Source organism: Rhineura floridana, chromosome 9 (assembly GCF_030035675.1).
Source record: "Rhineura floridana isolate rRhiFlo1 chromosome 9, rRhiFlo1.hap2, whole genome shotgun sequence".
In the NCBI taxonomy this organism is placed as follows: domain Eukaryota; kingdom Metazoa; phylum Chordata; class Lepidosauria; order Squamata; family Rhineuridae; genus Rhineura; species Rhineura floridana.
In genome coordinates this window covers 84011071-84037653 of record NC_084488.1, presented here as the reverse complement: position 1 = coordinate 84037653, position 26583 = coordinate 84011071, and the positions used below count along the sequence as shown (strand labels likewise).

The following is a 26583-nucleotide window of genomic DNA, read 5'->3' as shown; positions in this document are numbered from 1 at the left end:
GTGATGTCATTAAGCATGATACATTAAACATCAAACACAGTTGCTTGGACCATACAATTAAAAAAAATATCTGACTGGAAATTAAGCTAGACATCTCAGCTAAAAGATGGAGCCTGGGTAGGGAACATTTAATCAGAGCTTGGAAGATTACTTTTAAAAAGTAATAAATTACAATTACAGTTACATGGCCCCAAAAAGTAGTAATTACCGTTACAATTACTGTCCCAGAGCAGAGTTTGGGGTGGGCACCCCCAGTTACTTATTTGTTATGATTTTATGACATCATTATGTATTTATGATAATATCAGAAGCCTGATGATTTTGATTGCATACATGTATTGTTATTCTTGATGGGGAGAGTCCCCCGATCACAGTGATATATCATACAGGGTACCCCAACATATATTTTGGGGTTCAGAGACATGTTAAGTTTGGTTTGAAGTTGCTGTAGTTGTCAACTCTTCCTTTTTAGTGTTTTGAACTTTCAAGCAAATAAGGAACTGGGAACTAGGAACCAACTTCAGCGTCGTATCAGTTAGATTAAACAGTTGCGGGGGGGCTGACGTTTTGGCGTATATCTCGGGAACCAGACCACCTAGAAACTTAGTTGTTTTTTTAAATTGAAGCTGAGAGTCCAGAGATTAAGGGGTGGTAGCTGGAGAGCCGGAGGGCCCCCCAAAAAAACAGAGACTCTGGCCAAAAACCAGAGATCTGGTAACTCTAGCTGGTACCCATGGTACTTTTATCAAGGTATGAGCACTGGTGCCTCCTTTTTTTTTTTACCAAAACACGGGCTGTAACTATTTACAGTGCAATCCAAATTCAACATCTGCCAGGATGAATCAGTTTAGAATAGACAGATTTTGGTCTGTCTTGGCTGAACCAGTGAACTCTATCATCCTGGCTCAGCTGGGGTTATACTGGCTCAGGTAGCAGAGCATACACCAGCGTGAGTCCCCCAAAAGGGTTGTTCAGGGTGTGTGATGGGAGTGGGATAGAGCAAGGAAAGACTTACACCTATTCCAAACCTCTTTCAGCTCTGGGTTGTCCATACCAGAGTTTATTGTGGGTTTGCTGCTGTATGCATTCCCATTTAATTTGTGTAGTCTACATGACATTACCTACAAACAGCACCAGTCTCAACTCTTTTCCACTGTTAATTCGGGTCTACCCGATACAGGGAAAATCTAATTAGTTGGAGGAAATCAGGTTTCAGACTGTTCTGAAGTTGCAGACAATTTGTTTCAGTGTTTTGGGGTGGGTTGATCAATCATCACTTTCTGATACTCCCGTTTCCATGCCCACTACTTCCTCCGTGCTTTCTTTTCTTTTCCAGCTGCGGTCGTAACTATTTCTGGTGTGCTTCTGAACGAGGATATTTTCCCTTTGATTCCTCAGATTTGCACAAAACCAGAGAACTGCACAGGCCAATTTACAATTGCCCAACTGTGCTTTTGCACACTTCTTGGATGGGGAATTCTTTTTTTAAAACCAAACAAACAAAAAACAGCAAGGTGCACAGGCACAGCTGTATGTGCATATGCCCTGTTGGTAAGTGGCGTAATACAATGAACAGATTAGAAGGCAAGGGCAAACACAAAAGGGAATGCCTACTGGTTTGAATACGAAAGACCAAAGTTGCTCCTCATATTCATATTTTAATACATGTGGGTGTGGACTACTCCGGTCTAATTCAAATGGGGAAAATGTGGATTGAAAGTTAAATAATGCTGAAATATGGACAAGCCCTCAGTCGCATAACTTGGCAACCTATTGGAACTTACGCCAGCAGAAAGGGTGGTGTTAAGTCAAACTTTATTTTTTAAAGGCTTGCCAGGCTTGGACCAGCTCAGCTGGCAGTATAGAATCATAGAATAGTAGAGTTGGAAGGGGCCTATAAGGCCATCAAGTCCAACCCCCTGCTCAATGCAGGAATCCAAATCAAAGCATTCCCAACAGATGGCTGTCCAGCTGCCTCTCGAATGCCTCCAGTGTTGGACAGCCCACTACCTCTCTAGGTAATTGATTCCATTGTCGTATGGCTCTAACAGTTAGGAAGTTTTTCCTGATTTCCAGTCGAAATCTGGCTTCCTGCAACTTGAGCCCATTATTCTGTGTCCTGCACTCTGGGATGATCGAGAAGAGATCCCGGCCCTCCTCTATGTGACAACCTTTCATGTACTTGAAGAGTGCTATCATATCTCCCCTCAGTCTTATCTTCTTCAGGCTAAACATGCCCAATTCTTTCAGTCTCTCTTCATAGGGCTTTATTTCTCATAGGCCGACTCCTGAATGGAGTTTGGAGTAAGGGTAATTTACACTGGCTTAACTTAACGCCACCATAATGAGAGGGGAAGAAAAAACTTTATTTTATGTTAAATAAATTCATTGCAGAATGAATTGTATTTTTCTGGATCCAAGCAAATGATTTCCATTGAAAATTTGCTGGTTATTTTATTATTTTATTATTTTATTATTTGATTTATATCCCGCCCTTCCTCCCGGCAGGTTATAGCAAAGTTTGCCCAATGACGGTGCATATCCATAATTCTCTTTTTTTATTTATGTCATATAAATCTTCTTGTTGTTATATGCCTTCAAGTCAATTACAACCTATGGTGACCCTATGGATCAATGACCTCCAAGAGCATCTGTCATAAACCACCCTGTTCAGACCTTGTAAGTTCAGGACCGTGGCTTCCTTTATGGAATCAATCCATCTCTTGTTTGATCTTCCTCTTTTTCTACTTCCTTCTGTTTTCCCAGTATTATTGTCTTTTCTAATGAATCATGTCTTCTCATGATGTGTCCAAAGTATGATTTATTTATTTATTTATTACATTTATACCCCGCCTTTCTTTTCATGGTAGAAACCCAAGGCGGCTTACATATGGTTCCCAGGCGGTTTCCCATCCAGGCACTGATCAGGCCTGACCCTGCTTAGCTTCAGCAAGGTGCTGGCCTCATGTGCCTTCAAGACTGTAGCCTTGGAGATATTGCTGAACTACAACTCCCACCAGCCCTTGCAAGCATGGCCAATGGCCAGGAATTATGGGAGTTGTAATTCAGCAACACCTGGAAGGCCAAAGGCTCTCCACACCTATCCTATATAATTGCCATCAACAAGTCAAAATTTTTGCCCTGTGTGTGTGTGATAACCTCAGTTTCATCATTTTAGCTTCTAATGATAGTTCTGGTTTAATTTGTTCTACCCAATTATTTGTCTTTTTTGCGGTACATGGTATCCGCAAAGCTTTCCTCCAACACCACATTTCAAATGAGTTGATTTTTCTCTTATCTGCTTTTTTCATTGCCCAACTTTCACATCCATACATAGAGTTTGGGAATACCATGGTCTGAATGATCCTGACTTTAGTGTTCAGTGATATATCTTTGCATTTGAGGACCTTTTCTAGTTCTCTTATAGCTGCTCTGCATAATGTTGTCATGCATAGGATTTCACTTGTAGTTACACTGCATCATGAATTTTGTGGCTTTAAAGTTCAGTTACATATTTGGAATGATGTTGCACTGCATCCTAGGAATTTCCATTCTTGAAGCTGCACCAGCACCGAGTCTTTCTCATACATGTTTATTTAACTGTAGTGCAAAAAGGGATATTGTGGCATTTGATGAGATACACAATGCGGTCTAACAGAATAGGATCAAAGTACTATTAGTCAGTGTGGATTATATGTTTATTTTATTTATTGTTAAAATTTACAGTCATAGACCCGTAATACAGAAAGAAGACCAAAATAAAACAAGACTTTTAAAACATTATGATTTTTGATTGAACTATGGTTTTTGAGTCTGTCTTTTCCTAACCGATTGAGCTATGTAAAGGAATTTTGCAACTTGCTCTGTTATGAATTTATCTTTATCTAACAAAAGGTGCCGAGCTATCCATTTTGAGGATCTTTCAGAAAAGTTTATAATAAGTGGCACAATAAGTTTAATCCTGGCGTCACTATATAGTTCACATTCAAGGAGTACATGCTCTACAGTTTCTGGGAGATTAGAGTTACATATGCAAAGACGAAACTCTATAGGAATGCCTTGAAAACGGCCCGTTAAATAAAAAGAAGGTAAGCAATTAAACCTTGCTCGGGAAAACAGAAATCTATAGTGAGGGAACGTTAGTTCTTCCAAATATGAGGCTTGGGATGGAAAACGAAAAGTTAAATCCAGGAAAAGAGGGGAAGATGAAGTTTTGGCCCTTGAAAAAGAATATTGTCGGTCTAAATCAGCTATTCTTTGGGTAATAATAGAATTAGCTTTCATAAAATCCCATGAGGACAATAGATCGTGCGACAGGCCTAGGCGATTTAACTTTTCATTAAAAATTTTGGACCAAGAGCATTTGAAAGGATCTTTCCATATTAGATTCAGGTATCCCAAGGAGGGACCAAAATAAGCCATTTTGGTCCAAAATTTAAATGCTTGCGACCAGGCTGTGCATTCTACCGAATTTATTCCCGCTTCAAGACGGAGGCCAGCTGGAGAGGCACATCTAGGCAGGCCAAATATAGCCCGCAAGTACCCTGAAAGAACCGCTTCAATTTTCCCGTTAAAGTTTGTTATCCAGACTGGAGAGCCGTACAAAAGTTGGGGTAATATTTTGAGTTTGAAAATTTTCATGGCAGCGGGAATATATCTCCCTCCATTTGTGTAAAAAAATCTGATAGAGGCTTTGGAGATGTTATGTGCTGCGTTAATTGCGGACTTAATGTGAGTTGACCAGCAAAGAGAAGAACAAAATATAACTCCTAAATATTTAAATTTCTTAACCTGGTCAATCGTTTGGCCTTTAATTATCCAACGTTTCTTCGAATGTCTATTTGAAAAGACCATTATTTTTGACTTATTATAATTAATAGAGAGAGAATTTTCATTACAGTAGGTCATGAAGATATTAAGAAGTCGCTTGAGTCCAATTTCCGAGAAGGACATTAGGACCGTGTCGTCTGCATAAAGCAGTAGGGGACAGCTCACTTCTGCTATTTTGGGTGAGTGAAGATTTTTGGCAGTGCATTTAGAGCTCAGGTCATTGAGGAAGAGGTTGAAAAGAGCAGGGGCTAAGACACAGCCTTGACAGACTCCAATATTTGTTGGTATGGGGTTTGACAAGGATTCGCTTGACCCAGAACGTACCCTAAAAGAGGTACCATGATAGAGTCGGCTGATTAAAAATAGAAGGCGCTTGTCAATTGTGGTTTTATTTAATTTGGCCCATAATAGATCTCTTGGAATGAAATCAAAAGCTGTTTTGAGGTCCATAAAGGCGACAAAAAGACCTCTCTTAAAGCCGCTTGAATATGTTTCGGCTAAGTGTCTTAAGACTAAACAGTGGTCGTTAGTAGATCTGTTTTTACAAAAACCTACCTGTTCCTGCCCCAAGATTTCTTCTTGCTCTAACCAGGATTGTAGTCTATTATTTAGAAGGCTCGCGTAGGTCTTGCCCACTATAGAAAGAAGACTAATGGGCCTATAGTTTGTTGGATCTGTCCTGTCACCTTTTTTATGGATCGGAATAATCGTTGCCTCAAGCCAAGATGTAGGGATAATTCCCATCAAATTAATTTTGGTAAAAAGAGATGTGAGTAGAGGCGCCCACCATTGAATATTAGATTTTATCATTTCCGGTATAATCTCATCAGACCCAGGGGCTTTGCCTCTTTTGATCTTTCTAAACAAAAGAACAACCTCTGCTTGTTCAATCGGGGGCCAAACAGGTAGTGTATTGAGATTAAACAGCAGCGAGGACTTATGTAAATTTCCGTTGGTTTTTGTAAAAAGAGTGGAAAAATGTTGTTCCCAAATCTCTAAGGAAATAGGGCACTTTAGGGGAACAGTCGATCCTAGGGCATTAGTAACTATTGCCCAGAAGAGTTTGGAATCATTGATTTGAGAGGCCTTTATCAGGGACTTCCAATTTTCCTGCAACGCTACCATCTTCTTGTGAGCTATTAGTTTTTTGTAAGCTTTTTTAGCTGTATAATAATCAGGAGGAAGAAAGCTTGCCCCAGATTTCCTATAATTATTATAAGATTTTCTTAGTTTCTGCTTTAGGTCATTACATTCCCTGTCAAACCATTTGGGATATGCCGATTTTCCTGAACGGCAGGGACGGAAGGGTGGTTTTAGGGATTTGACTAGGTCAGAAGTTAATGCAAAATATTCCAATATAGACTCCGTGGTTGAGTTTGATTCGATTATGGATGTCCTGTACTTAAAGGCCTTTTGGGAAGTTAAGAAATTTTCCAATTTAAGAGAGGTATGTTCATTCCAATGAACCCTCTTGCATTGGACTGCAGTTTTAGTCATATCAAGTGCAGATTTTGGAGAGAGGCAGGGAGTTTTACAGTTAGGGAAATTAAATAGTAGAGGGAGGTGGTCACTTTCCAATCTATCTCCAACTAAAAAGTTGGAGATATGTGAGAACAAAAGAGGGGATAGCAATATATAATCGACCACACTACATCCTCATCCAGAAATATAGGTATATTCTGGAGAAAAATCGACTTCTTTATGCCCATTGACAATTATCAAGTTTTGGCGAGATACCATTTGGGTCAAACATATACCCGCAAAATTTATTGTTTGATCTTTAGAACTACGGTTATAGTGTGGGATTTCATATTCAATGTTCTGATCGGCCCAAAAGGGAGATGTAGCCAGTGTGTCATTATTTGGGCCTATTCTGGCATTTAGATCTCCTGATATAATAAATTGAGCTTTTGGATATTTGAGTTCTAAATTCATTATAAAATTTTCCAACTGTTGCCAAGCTGATAAGACCTTAGACTCTGTAGAAAGCGGTGGAATATAAACATTAACTATTAAGATCTGAGAAGAATTTAGGTCTAATAAAGCTGCAATAGCTATGTTATCACAAGGAGATAAATTTTCAATTTTGGCACCCAGAGCTGTAGATATTAAAATTGCTAGGCCAGCCTTTGGTCTGCCTTTACTTTTTGCTGATTTAGCAAAAAGTTCAAAAGTTTGAAAGCCTTGTAAGTAGATGTTTTTAACAGCCCAAGTCTCTTGTAGGCAAATTATATCACAAGAGCACAAAAATTCAGAACATCCAGGAGAAATTAACGTGGAAGCCCAACCTGCAACAAGGACACGACGTACTCTAAGAAAAGGAAGAGGAAACCGGACTCTAAACTCCCACTTGGTCAAATTTGTATCCTGGAATGTGGATTATATGTAACAGCACTAGTCCAGCCTACTGTGGGGTTGGCATGATGTCCCAGCCTTCACCATTGCCATGCAGCCATGTGGGAACAGCCATCCAACCACAGAATGTATACATGTACACTATATTTGGATGGAGTATTCCTGTGAGGATAACCAGGGATGGTGTATCACTCCAATACACACAATGGGTTAGATCAACCCTTTCATATATTGTCCAAACTAGCCTTATGAGAATGCTGAAAGTGTAAAAAAAATATATATAATCAGAAGAATACATAAATGCTTGTTGATGTATAACACCACTGAACGCTTCCTGATTCACGGTGGACATCTGTCATATTTTACCCAAAGCTGACAGATTTTGGTATGGGCTGAGAATTTTTGGAGTAGATTTTTGATATATAGGAACTGTATGTTCAACTCAGATGCTCATTTCTGTGAATGTCTGTGGCAAGTCTACAAAAATAATGCTTATGTATTTTAAGGTATTATTTAAATTTTATTTATTATTTACATTAGAGCACTTGGCATGGAATGTCCAAGACTGTAAACAAGCAACTGCACCAGAAAAAAAAATTCTGGTGGGGCATAGTGACCAGAAAAAAATGGGGGGGGCACAGAAGGGGTAAGGTATATTTCTAGGTAGGCAAATATATATTAGGTGGAGGGTGAGCTCCTTGCGTGTGGGGTACGGTTGCCAGGTCCATGGCCTGAGACTGATCCTGTATCTTTATGAGAAGAGAAGGTCAGCCAAGTGCAGGTGTTCTTGCAACTCTGTAATGGGAAAAACCACCAGGTGGAATTCTTCCTCCCCCCTCCACAACTTTTAAAGATACAGAAAACCGCTTGGAGGCCGGGCCTGGCAACCAAGAGGTCTTCTGTATCTTTAAAAGGTGTGCAGGGGGAAGGGAGAATTCCACCTTGTGGTTTTTCCCATTACAGTATTGCAAGAACACCTGCACTTGGCTGACTTTCTCTTCTCCTAAAGATACAGGATCAGTCTCAGGCCAAGAACCTGGCAACCCCAGTGTGGGGGCACTTGCCCTCCCTTTTGACACCACCCCTGCTAAACTGGAAACTCCCTGGAAAAAAATTACCTCAACCATGAACTCATTAAAATCCACATGCTTAGCTGTGCCCACCTCTGTAGAAGATTCGGTTTTATGAGTGGCTTTTGGCTCAACTTCAGACTAGTCAAGGAGAAGGAACACCCACGTTTAAATCACCATTTGGCCACACTTCCTACTCTTCTCTCAGGCTCACCAACTCGTGGGGTTGTTGTGAGGATGAAATTAGAAGAACAGTAATACCCCAGTTAATGAAGTACATGCGTTCCTGGACATTCCTTCTTTAACAGAAACGTTGGTACCAGAGATAGGAATAACATGGAAAGAATAGGGATAGGTTCCTACACCAGCTCAAAGATGGTGGGTGAAGCTTCAACAGAGGTTTAAAGGGTGCCTACCCAGCCCCCCCCCCAATTGTATTTGATCCTTCCCTCCCCAGACACAGTCTGGACAGTTTCACCTTAAAGCAAAGGCACATGCTCGAATGTTTATCCATAGCAAAGCAAAGCTGGTTAGGTTCACCTTATAAAAAAGCCTTAGTTAAAAGGAGCTTTGTTCCTGGAGGATTCCTTAACTGAGGTATTAATACTGCCCCCTGAGCTCCTTGGAGAAAAGGCAGGATAAAAAAAGGCAAAAATAAATAAATATTTCCTTTATAATCAGTTAGGGCACTGGAATACAGAAAAACACCTGGGTGAAAATGGTTTCAGAAATGAATAAATCTCAGCAGTGTGTGTGGATTTAAACAATGTTCATTTTTTCAACTAGAAGGAAAATGTAGCTTTCATTTTCTGTTTTATACTATTTGGCAAAATAAGAAGCTGGAGCATCCATCACTTCAGCACACACAGTGGCATGGTCCTCCATCCTCAGCTCACCTAGGGTGTGTATTCGAGTGCATATATTAAAGCTTTCACTGAGTAACCTCACGAACCGATTAAACCCTGCAGCCATTATGTATAGATTGCAGCAAAGGGAAGGGCAAACATTAATTTTTCTGTGCTTGTTTTATTAAATTGCTTGAAAGTGTTTCAGGAAAAAAGCATCATCAACTAGAATTGCAGCAGGGAACAGCTTCCAGAGAGCATGAAATGTCAGCCGTCATTTTATACGGATTCTGGAGCAATTGTTTTGAAAAGGGATCCTTTCTGAATTGTATCATGCAGATTTAGAACCCTAATGACGTGTTCTGAGGCAAACTTGTAGATGTGCTGCTGTCTACAGTCTTGGTGGGAGCAGCCCAGTAAGCCCCATTGAACTCAATGATACTAATACAGAATATATGGAGTTACACTGTTCGTATGCAATCCTTTGCACGCTTACTTGGGAACAAGCCCCACTGGGCTCAGTGGGGTTTACTTTTGAGCAAACGTGCCCAGTATTAATCTGCAAATGAACTACTTCATCTTCATTGGCTAATTTAAGTTTTAAAAAATGAAAAGGAGCAGCAAAAGGTCACCGATAGTGGCGGAAGCTTTCAAGTGCATGTTCCATATCATAGACTTAAAAGAGAAACTCACCATATAGTTCCCAACATCTCAAGTCTCCTGTGGGCTGAAACAGTGTAGATTATACATCCACGAGAATGGGTATATACTATAGCCAGCATGGATCTTTTGCATTCCGCAATATTAAATTGAAAATACCCCCCATACCATTCTGATGCTTCCCATTAGCTCATTTCAAAACAAAACCTTACAAAACTTATAGTTCTGAACTCAGAGACACTTGCTTAATGCTCTAAATTTTCATGGTGATACACAAAACAGTATGAGAGACTCAAGAGTTCAAAGTATAAAAAGAGAGAGAAAAACAGAAGCCTTTTGGACTTTTTTCTGTCAGAGTTCTCATAATTTGTTGAAATTAATTAAAAATCAACCATGTTCACAGAGTACCTGTAATCATATTAATGACCTTGCCCCCTACTCTGACCTTTTTCTTCTGCAGTTTAAAAAAATGTCTGGCTGATTTTTAATTAATTTAAGAAATTTAGCATTGAACTCAATGATAATGTCAGGCATGCTCAGTAAGAACTAACTGTCAGTGTTCTAAAAGCCAGACTCATAGCGGCTTGGCTAATCAGGGGGCCACACCCATGCCAGACCTTTATTTCACTTTAGATAGTCATGACTTCCCCCAAAGAATCCTGGGAAGTGTAGTTTGTGAAGGGTGCTCAGAGGAGACTCCTATTCCCCTGACAGAGCTCCAGTGGTCAGACTGGTTTAACAGTCTGCCACACTGATTGAAGCTCTGTGCATATCCTAGCAACTCTCAGCACCCTTCACTAACTACACTTCCCAGGATTCTATGGGAGAAGCGATGATTGTCTAAAGTGAAATAAAGGTCTGGTGTGGATGTGGCCATGGACAGCTTTGGTTTAAGTTTGGGTGGGAGGCTACCATGTGCTTGCTGTAGAACAAAAACGTGGGGGAAACCCTGAAAAGTAAACATACTGTTCACAGTGTTTTCCTTTTGGAAAGGAAACGGGCTTCTCCTCTGCCCAGTGCCCACTCACTCAATTACCAAATTCTTCCAAGATACACAGGAAGTGGATTGGACTGTGAAAGACCAACCCAAATTGTGTTTGCATTTTTACAGATTTGTAGGGCAGTACAATATCTCAGAGAGGAGGTCAGGTCTCCTGCTCCCCTGATGGATTCACTTTAGGTTCCCAATTTCCCTGCTTTTCAAAGTTTGATAGAAATATCTGTTGGCTATAGGTATGTTCTTAAAGTGCAAGGTCTTTTGCCTATTGGTGAATATCCTGGGTTTTACCCTGGCTGTGATGGGGCAACGGGGCAACAGCACCCCCCCCCCCCGGAAAAGGCAGCAACAAAAGCTAAGACAGGAGTTGTAACTTTTTGTGTATACAATTTTTTTTTAATTTTTGTACATTTAAAAATGCAAACCAGTTTCTGACAAACAAGGATCCTATATATAATTACGTGCTGGTGCGAGAGGACAATCTAGTTACAATGCAATCCTAGGCAGGTCTACTTAGAAGTAAGTCATATTGTCTATACAGGACTGCCGCTTTAAATCCAAATCTGCCTCAGCCTCATTTCTGACCTGTAATATTAATAGTTTACATTGCAGGGCTTTTGTAAGACATTCTCATTCTGCCACAACCCTCTCCCCCCCCCCAGATAATACCTTGCATTGGCATCAAGTCAACAGAGACATTTTTAAAAGACTATAAATCAAGATTAATTTTTCCATATGGAATAAGAAGACCCAAGTTAGAAAAAGTACGAACTCCTTTTTTTTTTACTATCTTTTTCTTCTGGATGAATATACAGTACTGCAGCTTTATGACAGCTACGATAAATTCATGGAATTTTCCGCTGTTTTTTTTTTAATGGACCGCTCTCTTTATTCTGTATCAGCAAGAAAATAACATTTAAAAAAGAACCCAGAAGTTCTCTGTTCAGACAATGACCAGGATCTTCTCATTTCTTACCTCTATGCCGCTTGGAGACGCTATCCCGTGGCGGAATAAAAACCATAGAGAATAGGCTAAAACAGCTTAATGCCTGAAGCCTTGTGTTTGAGATGCGAAACATTTCCTTCCGTTTTGAATTGAAGGGAAACGCATGCGCAGTAGCATAAAAAGTGGCAAGGAAACATGGCGGAATCTGAGTGAGTTTCATGGGGAAAAAGTGGATCGGGGAGTATCTACGTCCATCCTCGGAGAGGTTGGGCTTCTGATATGTTTGTTGGGTAGACTCATTGTCAGAGGTGTGTAAGAGCAATGAATGTGTCTCAGTGTATTCCGTATTTGATCGGTGGAGGGAGATTGTAGTATATGGAAAGCTACAACTTCCAGAAGGCTGTGTGTATGTTTACAGAGCGAATAGACATTGATAGAATTAATTTCTGTATGACGTTATGTATATAGAGGAAAAATCACTTTCCACTAAACATGCTGTTTCGTATGTTGTAATACTTTGTGTGACCTGTGGTGACTGACTGTTTTAGACCACAAAAGAAGATTCCTCGGGTGCCAGAAAATCTACTGAAGAAAAGAAAGGCCTATCAGGCAATCAAAGCCACCCAGGCAAAACAGGCGCTGCTGGACAAAAGAAAGGTATGGAAGTTATATTGTAAGACAGGGCATTCTACTGTTCTGTACGCGATGATTATTAGCTGAGTTGTGAAACCCCTGAAGCAGATCAGTTCTAACTACTGATAGATGAAATGGTAAATAGAGTGAGGAAAACCTTTTGAAAAAGAAAAGTGATAGAAATAAAGGGAGTAAGTCTTAATGATTCAGAAGCATATGCTCTTTATAACGGTTTCCTGGGAAATGTTGTCATGGTTGGTAGCTTCTCTGGCACCTCTTCATTTTTCTTGTACTGGAAGAATAAGTACTCCCTCCCCTTTCTATCTTCCCTTTTCTCCCAAACAGATGTTTATTTTTGGGATGGCGCTTTCAGTCTTTCTTCATCAAAACGTTTCCTTTACATGCATCTGTGTAATTTTCTTCATTAAAGTCTTGATTGCCCCATTTTAATTTGTAATACCTTTGTCTTGTGGATGAATCAGACTGAGATGCTATGTTTGAGATCTGTCTTTTCTATATCAGCTAAACTATTTTTCCGCTGTAACTCTCCTGCCCCATTTTTTGTCAGTCCCTAGCCTGAATAGATGTGGTTAGGGTTGTGCTGTTAGTAAGCAGCAGTCATAACTTTTTTGTTTTTTAAAATTATTAATTAAAATAAATATGCAATAATTGATATTAGCTATATAAACTTTAATGAATACTAGCATAAAAACACATATGTACTTGTAAATAGTGTGTGTATGAGAAAAGAAAAGATTTTTTTTTGGAAATAAGCAGAAACAAGGTTATGTGATATGTTAGTTTGTTACTATATTGTGTTGCTGAACATTGTCCTGTGTCTTATTGCACCAGTACATGATGAAATTGTTCTGTTTTTCAAGAAATTATGTGGCTGTTTATCTCTCTTACCATTACAATATTAGTCAACCATGCGTGCTAGGTTCCATTAGTATTCAGGTAAGTCCTACTCAGAGTAGACCAGTTGAAAGTAATGACCATAACTTAGTCACTAACTTGACTGTGTAGGACCAGCACTGAAAACCACCCCATATCTTTATTATCTAATCATCAAGTGAGAAAGGAAATGTTTTTTCCAGTTACAACAAATGGGCACACGTGCAGCTGTTAACAGGTGTATTACCAATTTTGTGTCCACTGATAAAAATGCATCTGACATACCTGAATAGGATTACCATTAGATTTAGTGGAAGTTCATACCCTGGTATAACTTTAATTTCCAATATAACTGTATTTAGGACATTACCAAATTATACTATTGAGTGATGTGCAGCAACTGGCATATTGGTGGTATACCGATATATTTTGTACTGAAACAACATGTTAAGCACTTTGACGATTAGGTACAAAGCTGGGTAACACAAATAGTGATTGAAAATAAAGTTATATCTTTCCACTTTTCTTAGCATCAGAAAGGAAAGCAGATTAGATTCAAACGCCTTGAGACATTTTTGCGAGATTCTCATCGGAAACACAGAGACGATGTCCGTCTGCGGCGCATGGAACAGAAGCCTGGGCTGCTCTTAATGCCTGATAGACACAAACTGGCTTTCGTTGTACGGATTGCAGAGTAAGTAACTATTTTGTCATCTGCGACTTAGTTTTCCAGCATTCTGGTTTGTCTCACCATTTTGTTCATACCTACTTCTGATTTGTGCAGATTTTAAAACAAAGAAATTAAGATTTTCCATTCCACGGTGTGGGATGGAGTAGCCTTGGCTGGAAAAAAAACCCGGCCTCATGGACCAAATTAGGATCCCTGCTGGGCCTAATTTGTCCCATGGGCTGGGTGTTTCCCCATGCCTGTGCTAAGCCAGGGTTTCTGGTTTGTTGCTTACAGAATGAGACAGGACTACTAGAGATGTGCGCACCAGTATGCAACTCAGGGACGTTATAGTTTAAACCAGAGAATCTGTGGCCCTTCGGATGATGCTGGACTACAGATCCCATCATCCCTTATCATTGACCATGCTGGCTGTGGCTGATTGGAATTGGAGCCCAGCAATATCTGGAAGGCCAAAGATTCCTACTTAGTCCTGGCAAGCAACACAAAGTCACCTTGTGTAATGTGTGAGAGCAGCTACTGTATGTGTTTTCCAGTTCCTTCTTTTGCTACAGTTCTGTAAATCAGATCACTATGCATCTAAAGAGCAGCTGAAAGTTAACTATTGCATATGGCCTTCTAGGAATTCCATGTCCAAAAGTAGCCACTGGAGTAAAATGAGTTGTAGCTGTTTGATACAACCTTCAAGAAAATGCAAGAAGTTGATTGTTGTCATATACCTATATTTGTTGCCCCTTACTGGAACAATCTCTCTAAAGTGAGAATTTGCCTGATTTTTCCTCTTTTGATTTAGAATTAAAGGAGTGAGCTTTCATGTGCGGCATGTCATACAGAGGCTACGGTTGAGAAAGATTTACAGTGGCACATTTGTTAAATTGTCACCAACATCGCTAAAAATGCTGCGAACTGTGGAGCCTTATGTGGCATGGGGGTTAGTATGCCTTTATTTTTGTGTGTGTGTGTGGGAGCTTGAGGAAAAGCAATGAGTGGAATATATGTAAGAAGCTTTGTAACTCTGAAAGTGTTAAATGGATTTCTCTTTTTGCATCCTAACGCTGGTATGTTAAGAAAAATTAATAAGCATAAAATATGGAACTGCTCTTGATTATTTTTTCTTCCATGTGATTTTTGTTTAGAGTGGGGGTTATATGTGTGTTGCTCCTGCCTTTGGAAATGCTACAACCATCCAGTGCCTATCAGCTTGTAGTCTTCCCATAATTTTGAGCCTGGCTTTTCCAGGAATATACACAAAGCTCAGTGAGCAGTGCCTGAGAGTGGCAATTTATAAACTTTGATGGCTTACAGTGAAATAACTGTGTAGGTTAAACTGAGCAGTGTTTCTCTTTGTTAAATCAGTGCCCTGATACTGCAGTGTAAATCAGGTGATCTGTATCCCCCCTCCAATATTGTTGGATTACAACTCCCACAACCATGAACATAGGCCATGCTGGCAGGAGCTGATGGGAGTTGGAATCTTAATATCTGGAGAGATACAGGTTCCCCACCCATGGTGTAAATAATACTCATCAGACTTGTCTGAGCAGCCTGGATAAGTCCAGTTTACCTGCTAACTCTCCAGATTCTAGCCTTAAAGTTTTGTGCTTGCTGTTGAAACCTTTGAAGTTCAAGGCTATGCTGGGGAATCTGATCAAAGTGGGAGGGGGAAGAGACAAACAAGATTTATAGCGCATGTTCATAGTTTTTGGAGGTATCTGTTAGTTCAGGATAAAGGATTGACCATAATAAACGTCAACATTTTTTTACCATTTTCTATACACATACAAATTAAAAAAGAAAGGACTGCTGCCACTAACTATTGTATGTGAGCTACTTGGGATATTGCATATATCCAGATGTTAATACATTTAGTGTAATATACAATATACGTTTAATACACAGTCTGTTTGGAGATGGGGCTAATTGTGTGGCTTTTTGATTAAGCTCAGATCAAGTTGGATTTCTAGTCTGTTTCTGAACAGATCTTGTCCACTGGCCTTCTAAAAACAATGTAGCCATGAATCTGCTGCAGTTACTGATGTCCTGCCTGAACTATAAAATAGGCACAATGTTGATATGTTAACAGAAGTTAGGTTAAAAGAATACATGCAGTAGTGCCTTCTATCCTGGGCAGCAACTTGCCCAAAGTTGTCTCTTCTCACTCACTCACTCGCTCACTAAAAAATTGGCAGGTAGGAGGCAGCTGAAAAATGTGCTGTAAAATTGCTCTGCTCTTGTAGCCCTTCTCTGGGACCTAAGTATTCCTCAGCTGGCAGTTTGCAGCTTATTCTGTAAGTAATGGCAATTTCTGGAGAAATGTGTAGTTGTTTTCCTCTTTAACAGCATCTCCACTAATTTTGTATTTACAGTTACCCAAACCTCAAGTCTATTCGAGAGTTGATCTTGAAACGAGGCCATGCAAAGATCAACAAGAAGCAGCTTGCTTTAACAGACAACATTCTGATAGAGGAGCATTTGGGTAAGAGACAAAATGGAGTCAGAGAGGATGACTCTTAACTTTGGGGCAGCATGTGTTTCATTGTCATTTAGCAAAAGGGCAAATAATTGGATGATGTTTCTAAAATCAGTTTTTCTCCCCTTAGGAAACTATGGTATTATTTGTCTGGAAGATCTTATTCATGAAATCTACTCAGCTGGGAAGCACTTCCTTGAAGTCAATAATTTTTTGTGGCCATTCTACCTGTCAGTAGCTCGCCATGCTGCCCGTAATAAAGCAGGGTTCCACAAAGAGATTGGCGATACTGGATTTCGAGGCAATGGGATCAACCAGCTCATACGTCATTTGAACTAGATTCAGGTGGATACTTTTGTGGATTTCAATCGTTACTTGCATTGTATGTTAAAATAGTATTGCCAATGAATTCCTTCTGTAACAATCGCCATAATTCAGAAAAATGGAGCACCTCTCAGGATATTCATTCTGGTTTTGCATTGTGAAATTGTAGGATGATGCCAAAACTGACTAGTTTCAATTCCAGGGTATAAAAACAGGAGACGAGCTATAGGTCCAAAGTTCAGTTCCTCAGCATGTTCAGTAAAAAGACCGGGTAGCAGAGATGGAAAAGGCCTCTTGTTGGAGTGCCTGTAGATTAGGAATGGATGGACCAAAGGTCAGATCAAGTATGAGGCAGGTTCATAGGACTTCTTTCATATCCAGTTATCCATAGGTTTGGCAGCTTCAGGTAGACTCCAGTAAGCCACATGCAAAAAAAACAGGAGGAATCAAGATTTACTCTGTAGTGGATCATACTTTGTATAAATCTGCATGACCCTTGCATATTGGGTCAGATGCTTCAGAGAAAGGTGGAGGAAACCTCAAAGATGCCAATCAGTTTAGGTCCTTGCATACCATAACTGACAATGCATAAATCCAATGGGTTGTATTCAGTGCAGTGCTAAGGTGAATGTTTCATTAGCACAAGGATTTTTTCTTGTGTAATGGAACATTCTCTCCCTCTCCTACCCTTGCATGCTCCCTAAATCGGTTCTGAGGTGTCCACCAGCCCTCTGGAACAATTGGGGGATGGCATGGTGGGGGGGGGGGAGAGAGAAGGGGAAAATCATTGTCCTAGTGCTAATCCTTGTGCTCACACAACTATTTTGTTGAATACCACCCAGTTAAATTAAAGTGAATTTAATTAGGTGTGCAGTGCTGGGAGAAGTGTTTTGTTTGTTTGTTTGCTTTTTAGGATTCCACCTCCAGTTAGACTGCACACTTGTCTGCTATACTGTCATGAGCTTAGTTCTCACCAACAGCTTTCTTCCATACTTGTTTCCAGGTCAGTCATAAAAATACCATTTTCCTTAGTATTTTTCACCAGCTGTCTTCACTAGGCCCCAAAAGTGTAGTGGTTTTTTTTGCATATTTTTGTTTCTTTCTGAAAGATTGTTGTGAATATATTTGTACTCCATGATGTACATCCGAGTCTCATTACATCTGTTCCCTCTCTATGTGATTATGAAACTACACCTCCCTAACTAAATTGGAAGAGATATCCAAGATGTGACTTAAATGTTATGATCAAATTGTGATCCTATTTATTGAATAGACCTCTTAAAAATGTCACTTGCACAGCCCTCTGAAATTAATATATAATCTACAAAGACAATGGGGAAGTTTTGAAACCCAGTACTGATTGTGTGGAATTTAAGATACGCTTCGAGTAGGAAACCTTAGATGACCTAGACCCAGTGAAATGTTTTGGCGTGTATTGCCTGAATGCAACAGGATCCCTCTTCCCAGGTTAATGTTTGATTCAGCTACAGACCAGTTGATACCTTAACTTCTCGTCAAACTTCTTGATGCGCCAGCCCATCTCTCTCAAACAAGCCACTTTGAATATATCCCTTGAACTTTTTTGTATGTAGTCTCATATAAAGACTTAATTTTTTATTATTGTGGGGTTTCTTTATATATCTGACAAATGCAAGAACTGGATTTGGGAATCCTGCAATCTAAGCTTTTGATTCTAATGAATGTGTTGCCTTTTGACATTTGTATGCTATTGGTTGAAGAGAAACGGAGGAAAGCAATTAGTGAAACTTACGTCTGGGAGATAGATGGTGATTTAATTTCTTATGTGAAGCATCCATGTACTGTGGGGATTGGAGGAAAGGTGGGGTATAAAAATACAAAATAAATACATTAGTAATGGGCCATTAGTTTTAAGGGGGGCACTTGTAAGCTATGCACCTGATGCAGAATGAGTCTAAATTAAACTACAACCCTTTAAACCCAAATACCCTGCATGTGTATAAATACAATTTGTCATAACATAAGTTGTTCCTTAATTGTGTACAGTGGATAGCATCTAGTAGAGAAATCAAGGACTGTGGTAATATGGATCATTTCAAACAAATTTTTAACCAGCAGCTTCAGAAACAACGGCATTTACATCTTAGTTATCACTAATGAGGAGATGTATCAAATAGACAAAATCCTGGTTTAATGCACACGTGTGTACGCAGTTAAACTGTGGGCAAAGTTGAAGTATAAATTCATAGGTTACCAGTCGTGGTTGTATGGCACTTCCAGTATGAGTTGCTTGGGAAGTGACAGCAGAAGGCTTCTGTCCCCAAGCCCTACTTGTGGGCTTCCTATAGGCAGCTGGTAGACCACTGTTGGAAACAGGATGCTGGACTACATAGGCCTTTGGTTTGATCTTGTATTCTTGTTTGTGAGGTTATATTTTCTAGTTTGCAGCACAGATATAACTTCCCAACTAGTGACCATGATCAAAGTCAGGATGGTCTGAAGGCACATGATCTGCTAAGTGGCCTTGACCCTGCACTATGGATACATCATCTGGGAACCATCTGTAGGCCACTTGGCACATTTGGAGGAATAGTTGTATATGTTGTTAATAAAGACTGCTGCCAGGCATTTTCTCAAATGTGAGCTTGCATACTCATTTATTCCAGTGGTGGTACCTGTCATCATCAGGCTAGGCATTACAGAACAGCAGGTATGCTCAGTAAAAAGCCAAAGATTTCACAAATATGGCAAGGGGGTGGTTTTGTTGGCAGATCACAGCTGCTCAAGAAAAAAAATCCCCCATGTGCTCCCCTCCACGCAGCAACTAAGATTAGGGAAAAAGTTTCCATTGGGTACCAATTCTACTTTTGTTGTAAGCCTAATAGCTGCACATGGGGCTGGGGGGCTCAGTAGGGGAGGCTATGGGCTAGATCTAATCTATAGGCTGGTTGTTCCCAATCCCTAGAGCCTTGTATCATCCTGCAGTATGTGCTTCTGTACACAACTAAAACACAAAATGAAGTAGTTGTGTTTATTAGCAGCAGATTGTCACATCAAAGTAGATAGTTATACAAGATACTTTGCTAGTTATGATAAAAAAGCTGAAGTTGCACTTCATGCATTTAAAATCTTTATTCTGCAAAAGAATACAATTAAAAAGACATTTGACACATTCAAATAATATCCTATAATGTACAGACCAGAATGAGAAAATTCAGTTGCATATTAAAAAACAGGCTTTCAGTATTCTAGCAATGCATCCCTAGTATATTTTCAAGATTATCAAGTTGGATAGCTCACCTGGTAGTTTTGCCTGTTTATCTAGTCCACATTGAGAACTTGAGAATTTTTTTTGCAATATAATTTGGAATGATTTGGCATGCACTTGTAAGATAGGCTATGGAGAGATTTTTACCCTAAAAGCTAAAGGGGAGTTATGTACAAAGTGCACATTCTACTCAGAATGTAAAACTACTATTTACGTAGGAAGTTTAGAAGAGGATTGTACAATCTTATTTACAGTCAAGGAAAGGTGTCTTTTTTGTAAGCAACCATACTGTTGACTTTGTGTATTGTGGTTGTGAAAGAACGAAGGCGAACTTCTTCAGAGTTAGCAATGAACTGTGGCCCTGATTCTTCCCATTTTTCTGGAACAACCAAGTCTTTGTCTGTAAAAATTAGTAAGTCAAATGCACCTGGAAGGAAAAAAAATTCTGCATTTATATTTCATGACTTTTAAATAAGCCATTTTTAAAGTCTACAATGGGGAATTCATAATATGCTTGAATTTAAAAAACAAATTGAGCCAAAGATAAGTCTAGGTCACACATTCATATTCATTACTTGATGGCTATGATATACTGAGATAAGATTACTAGAACTGTAGTTTTCTGAACTGTGTGCACCCTAGATTTATGCCATGGTCATACTATTTCAACCCTTACAAATATTTTTTTTACTACTGCAGAACACAGACTTCCACTTTTAGTGAACTTCCTACTATGATCCAAAGCATTCACCCCACTCTGGATAGTTTCAGGCAGTTTAGATCCCATCTATGTATATCAAATCAAGACTTTTTGGCCAGATGCCCGTCACTTTGCATTTGCTTTCACAGAACTTTTAAATGCACTCTCCTCTGTCAACAGCAGCAATGCCAGTTATAATTCTGCTTGTTTGAACTGCTATTAAGTGGTAGGTGAATGGATTTATCATAAGGAAGCAGGCAGGCCAGGAAGGTTGCACCTCATCTCAGAGCACCATTAGGAGAGAATGAGGGGCAGGGAAAGAATACAGCACCCCTTCCCACCTGTACTGTGTGTTAAATCATGTTCCATTTCTTCACCTCCTTCACAGAAGTTCAGCATTGGATAGTGACAGTAATACAGACTAAAGAGATCCTCTTGGAGCTGTTCAGCTTGCTTGTATTTTATAAAACAATGACATGGCATCACCTGAAAATTACACTCATTGTTTGCCTGACTCCAGATAATCCATGAATAAGTTAGTAGTACTGGTCCCAGTTCAGATCAATGGTTTACTTCCTTGTCAAATACTTCTTTACAGAAATTATGTTGTAACTAATTGAAAATGTGTGAAAAGAGATGAAATCACAATCCTATTTCCTTGCTTTGTAGCTTATACTATGAACAAGCACCTAAAGACATTTGTTGGAGTCTGTCAACAGCATCAAGTTACAAGATACTTACATGTTGTTTCTAATAAAGGAAGAAATGTTACTGTGGCTGTTATTTGTCTGATAACAGATTTAATTTCATCCTGGATAGCTTTCTGAGATTTCTGTCTTGGGGCACTAAAATAGCAATCAAAAGTTGTCAGTACACAAGATGTTTGACAACATAAATTAAAAACACTATTCATGTTTTACATAGTAAATATTTTATCTGTATGATAAAGATGTGTGAGATTTATCACTTTATATCTTGTTGTTCCCCATACCAAATAAAACTTTTCTAGGTTACTGGACAATTGGGCATGGGGGAAGATATGAGCCCTTTGCTGATACTTCTAGCAAGACTTGCTTATGGTTGCATGTTTTGGCTAAGTTAGAATGTCAGTCTGCTGTTCCAGTGTTTTTGCAGTTGTACTGACTGCTGGAACAAGAGAACAGAGTGGATAGTTGAAAGCCAATGACAGAAAACTTAGTGTATGTGTCTAAACACAAGAGCTTGTTTGAAGGCCTGTTCTGTGATGTGATTACAATGAAGTGATGCTTTACAACTACCATTCTAACTGCAAAGTGCTAAACAGCAGATCTTCTTTCCAAGTGGTTAAAAGTATTATGTCCTTGTGTTACTTATGAGCAGATGTAGCCTTCAATGGGCCATTCCAATATTTTTGAGCGACTTTGGGAAAATAAAATTGGCCCAACTTAAATTCCATGTTTAGTGTGGGTCCTATGCAGGAATCCAAGGCCTATGTGAGGGCAAATCTCTGGCTTGCAGGCCAAATCAGGCCTAGCCTGTGTCCCAAATTGGCCTGTAAAGCTGTTTTCGCCAAGCCATGCCCAACAGCCCAACCTCGGATGTCATATGACATCAGACATGGGGTAGGTAGATATGGCTGCAAAGGAACAATTGGGAGCCTTAAAAGTGCCATCCTGATTGTTCCTTGGCAAACAGGACTTGCTGTCAGCATTGATCAGCTGATTTGCATTCACAGCAACCCTGTTTTAGGTAGGAATCGGATGGGCTATGGAATTCCCATCTCTGCTTTACTCCATAGCCCGGCCAATAATTGGCTGAAGTGGGGTTTGTCAAATTCAGGCTGGCAATGAAAAGGATGTTCCTCTATGGGTCCGGCTCAAGCCATGCCTGCAAAGGAAAAAAAATGTTGGGCCATCTGATGTCATTGAGATGGGAGGCCATGATCTGGTTTCCATTCAAATCCTGTTCCACAGCCCTAGCCTGTGTCTATCACATTTGCTTGGATGAGCTTGCTATTGTTACCCATTGATATGGACAGCCCTTAAAAAGGTCAAGCTGACTACTTGTATAAGCACAACACTCAATACTGATTTGTTTTAGCCAGATTTGATGGGCTGTTTGGATATGACGGGATGGTGAGCAATGCCTTCCTTTGGCAGTCCCTGTTCTGAAGCAGGTACATCACTAGGCTTTTTTCACTTTTTGTGGGCAGGGTGGGGGAAAAGTGTGTGCAATTTGAATACAAAGCCAAACACCTACATTTTCTATTGCTTGAAGTAATTGAGTTTGTATTGCACTTACTTTTCATCCTTTGCAGTTTTGTCACATTCAATGTCAAATTGCCACCTTTCAAGAACTTCACTGGTTTCTTTACTAGAGATCACCACCACTAGCCGCTGAACGAGGCACTCATAGAGCCATTCTGAGAAAAGCAAGAAGGAAAATAGTTTTCTAGAAGTCCAGCACTAGAAACTTGAGAAGCATCTAGCTGCTGTAAAAGCCCCAAAGGAGTGCATTTATCCTTCCTTTTCTTTAAAAGGAAAGTGCCTTTGCTCAAACTCAACTGTTGCACCAGTTATGTTCCTTCCTGAAGAAGGCAGATGTGGCCAGTCACAAAGACCTTAATCACATCCAGATTAGATTACTGAAATGTGTTCTATGTGTGTCTGTCCTTAAATACTACAATTAGTACAAAATAGATGCCAGAATGTTTTCTGGTGCTCATTGTTCAGATCAGTCTTGTTCCATCAGCGCTGCTTCCTTTTCTAGGTCCAATTCAAAGTGCTGGATGTTTCCTATGAAGCCATGGCTTGGGGCCAGGATATCTGAAGGGTATCCTCTTTCCATATGAATCTGGCCCTCACTTGCAGCCATCAACAGCCCTGGACTCATCTGGGAAGAAGGATGGGATATTAATTAATTAAATCAACAGAAGGCCTGCTCTGTGGTGCATAACCAAGGAAGGCATGCATGGTTGTGGAATGAGACAGGGCCCTGTCAACTGGTGTTGCCTTTGATGATTTTCAGGCAGGCAGCCAAGACATTTGTCATGTTTTTAATTTTTCTCTTTTGATGTCCTGTTATTTAAGTGATTGTTCTGAGAGTAGAAAAGAGGTGGTATCACCCCTTTCCAGTTAGATTTTTGCAGAAAGTAGCAGGAAAGCATTGTTGGCACATATCAAAAGTATAAACAGAAGAAACTATCCTTTCCTCCATGCAGAATGCGGCTGAAATGAGAGAACTTTGCTCTCCCACAAAGAAAGGTCTTGCATTCAAGAGTAACGTCTATTTTGTGCAATCTTGACAATTGTTCCCCAGTGAAACTGGGAGGAGTTTTTAAGCTACGTTTTAGCAAATTTTGGCCACTATGGGCATTAAAAATTATTGTAAGCCTGAGGACAGGGACTGTCCTGTTTTCTTAGACTCTATACAATACCCAAAAAACGATTGGCACTCCATGAATAAGAATACCTTTTAGCTGTCCTACCACATTGTTCAGATAATTTTTAAGTTCGGAGTCTGCAGTTACAAGCATAGTAAGTCCATATTTCTGAACATATGTAAATGTTTCAGCAGGATAGATCCCACGTTGGTATAAAATACTGTTGATGCCATATGCTGAAAAAGAAAAAATATTCACATTACAATACAAGGACCAACAACCTATACCACCTTACTTTTAAATTTCATCAGTTGCTTCCAGCAACACGGACAGCATGTGCCTGTTTATAAGGCACAGAGATAACGGCTCAAGGGACAGTGTCCATGTGATGTACCGAAGTTACTGTATAGTAAAGTTGGAAATAGTTTATTTTCTCATGGCTACAGACCAGTAACAGGCATAGCATAGTGTTAGGATGCTTATTTTAAAGGACCACCCTTATTTCAATATAAAGTTTTAAAAATGAAAGCAGATCATGCCTCCAATGCTTTTAATAACTACACATGTGTTTTATTTTAATCAGTGGAACTTCTGCTTTAATGCTACAGTGGTGGGCAAGCAAAAGATACAAAACAACATCCTTTACAGGCATGTAACAGGTTATTTGTACTCCTCAAACGTTTACTTTCCATATAATGGTTTTACCCAGAACTGAAAATCCACTCGTTATAGAACCACAGAATTGATAAAATGATTGACTTCCCCTAAATGCAAAATAGGTAATATTGTACTCTCATATTACTTCAATCACATCAAGTAATACATGAAGAGTTTCTAAATCTATGCCTACAAGGGCATGGATCAGGGATACCAACTGGCAAGAGTCATAAATACACCACAGATGCTCACAAGTAAGCCAAGGATAGACAAGTTGCCTTCCTGAAAGAAAATGACCTTCTATGTATTTGATGAGAAAAGTGACCTCGCAGGTGTTTCTGGGAAAAGTCACCGGTAGGGTGTTACTGTCATGTGTAGATTACTAACATCTACAAGGAGGCTAGTAGCACCTTAAGACTAGCAAATTCATTATGGCATAAGCTTTCATAAACTAAATTCTACTTCAGGAGTTGCACGAAGTGTTATCCTAAACTGGAGGAGGAATAATTACTAGATTCACCGTGCAGGTTCAAGATACGACCAACAAGGGAGTTAACACCACAATAGTACATGTCTACTCAGAAGCACATTGATTTCAGTGAGGCTTACTTCTAGGTAAATCGGTACAGGATTGCAGCCTCAAGTTCAGTGTATTACAAATCTCTTCATATGTTAACAGACTATTCCTCTTATATAACAGTATAAACTTTTCGGATCAGGCTCTTGCCGCCTTGTACTTAGTCTGAGGCGCCACCCACACTGATATGTAAGTATGTTAAAAAAATAATACTACGTGGTAAAGCGTATGAAGAGGAAAATAAAATGAACAGAGGCCGCTCACACCACAGCTTCCTCCTTGCTTCAGTCGAACAGGTTTCGGCTCGGACGCCATTCCCACATCTCCAGCCACGCAACGAGAGAGCGAGCGAGCAACCTTCAGCGCCTTATCCTAGGCATCTCTACTCGGAAGTAACTCTCACTGAGATCAATAGGGCTCACTCCCAAGTAAGTCGCTTGCCTAGGCACAGCCCTACTAAACACACATGGCTTACTCGACCATACACGCTGACCCCGAGGATACGGCCCCCATCCTCCGTTCTCCCAGCTACTCACAGAAAAACTCCGCGACAAGTTCAGCGCTCCCCCGCAAGGTGATGCCCTGCTCCCGGTTCTGCTGCTTCGCCATTTGAAGCGGAAAAGGCGAGCGAGTTGAGCTGGGACTCAAAAACGAAACAGGCCACACTAGAAATTACTTGATGAAGAAGAATCCCTAGGCTTTTTCCACCCCCCTTTACAAAGGAGGTCTTCCCGCCACCTGATTCAAAATTCAGCTCCACCTCCCTTACGTCACGCGAGAGTAAAAGACGGCACGTGACTTTAGCCCCATTTAGTTCTCTATTGCGCAGGCGGTTTGCAGGGGGGAAAAAGCACTCAAGGGTTTGCGTTCCTGATGTAGATAGCCCAAAGCGTTTCCGCCTACTTATCCTTTATAATGGCGCAGGCGCGAAAGCTTTGGACTTTTGTTCTCGCTTTCAACAGTGGAGGGTTAGATGCTGGCTGTAGAATGCTATGGTTTTCCGTTAGTAAAAGGGATGGGTTTTATTATCCGTTTCAGTTTTTCTCCTAAAACAGTACTGTTTAAGGTGGTTTTCTTTAAGAAAGGGATCTGCAAGCTCAAACGTTATTTGCTACATGAAGGCTTTTGCGTCAAATGTAAATATTGGTACTCTGCAGGAGTTGCCTTCAAAGTACGTTGTGACCTGTTAAGTTAATACATCTTACGCTATTTACAACAGTTGTGAACTTTCCCCCTTTCTCCCTGTAGCTGATGTATCATGTAAAGGATTTAATTCTTGGATACCATTCAGATTCAGTTTTTAAAAAGAAGTTACTGTTTAAAGTAGAC

At 40.0% G+C, this 26583-nt stretch overlaps 3 protein-coding genes across 9 annotated transcripts in view; 2 read left to right on the top strand and 1 right to left on the bottom strand.

Annotated features, from left to right (window-relative positions):
- Window positions 1–11795: 11795 nt before the first annotated feature.
- RPL7L1 (ribosomal protein L7 like 1) lies at window positions 11796–21430 on the top strand. Of its 4 annotated transcripts, none has more exons than XM_061585219.1 (7): window positions 11879–11968; window positions 12252–12360; window positions 13761–13924; window positions 14712–14849; window positions 16285–16394; window positions 16519–16733; window positions 21329–21430. In XM_061585219.1, the coding sequence occupies exons 1-6, from the start codon at window positions 11922–11924 to the stop codon at window positions 16725–16727; spliced, it is 777 nt and encodes a 258-aa protein (XP_061441203.1). In that variant the 5' UTR covers window positions 11879–11921; the 3' UTR covers window positions 16728–16733; window positions 21329–21430. The 4 variants fall into 4 exon arrangements, with proteins under 4 accessions (XP_061441205.1, XP_061441203.1, XP_061441204.1 ...); XM_061585220.1 differs by lacking the exon at window positions 21329–21430 and adding an exon at window positions 17626–20105; XM_061585221.1 differs by lacking the exon at window positions 21329–21430 and having other exon boundaries at window positions 11796–11912; window positions 16519–20105.
- Window positions 19809–26132, bottom strand: MAD2L1 (mitotic arrest deficient 2 like 1). Its single transcript, XM_061585222.1, has 5 exons — window positions 25791–26132; window positions 24110–24256; window positions 22940–23060; window positions 21401–21504; window positions 19809–20386 (listed from the first exon to the last, which is right to left on the bottom strand). The coding sequence occupies exons 1-5, from the start codon at window positions 25861–25863 to the stop codon at window positions 20214–20216; spliced, it is 618 nt and encodes a 205-aa protein (XP_061441206.1). The 5' UTR covers window positions 25864–26132; the 3' UTR covers window positions 19809–20213.
- The window catches only part of REC114 (REC114 meiotic recombination protein), a 73154-nt gene continuing 71990 nt past the window's right edge, over window positions 25420–26583 (top strand). For 3 of the 4 annotated variants that reach the window (XM_061585212.1, XM_061585217.1, XM_061585209.1), the window contains exon 1: window positions 26095–26425. In XM_061585212.1, the coding sequence (XP_061441196.1) occupies window positions 26370–26425 (56 nt within the window). In that variant the 5' untranslated portion in view covers window positions 26095–26369. Of the gene's footprint in view, window positions 25683–26094; window positions 26426–26583 lie in introns of those variants that run through there. The other variant, XM_061585213.1, reaches the window with a different exon arrangement.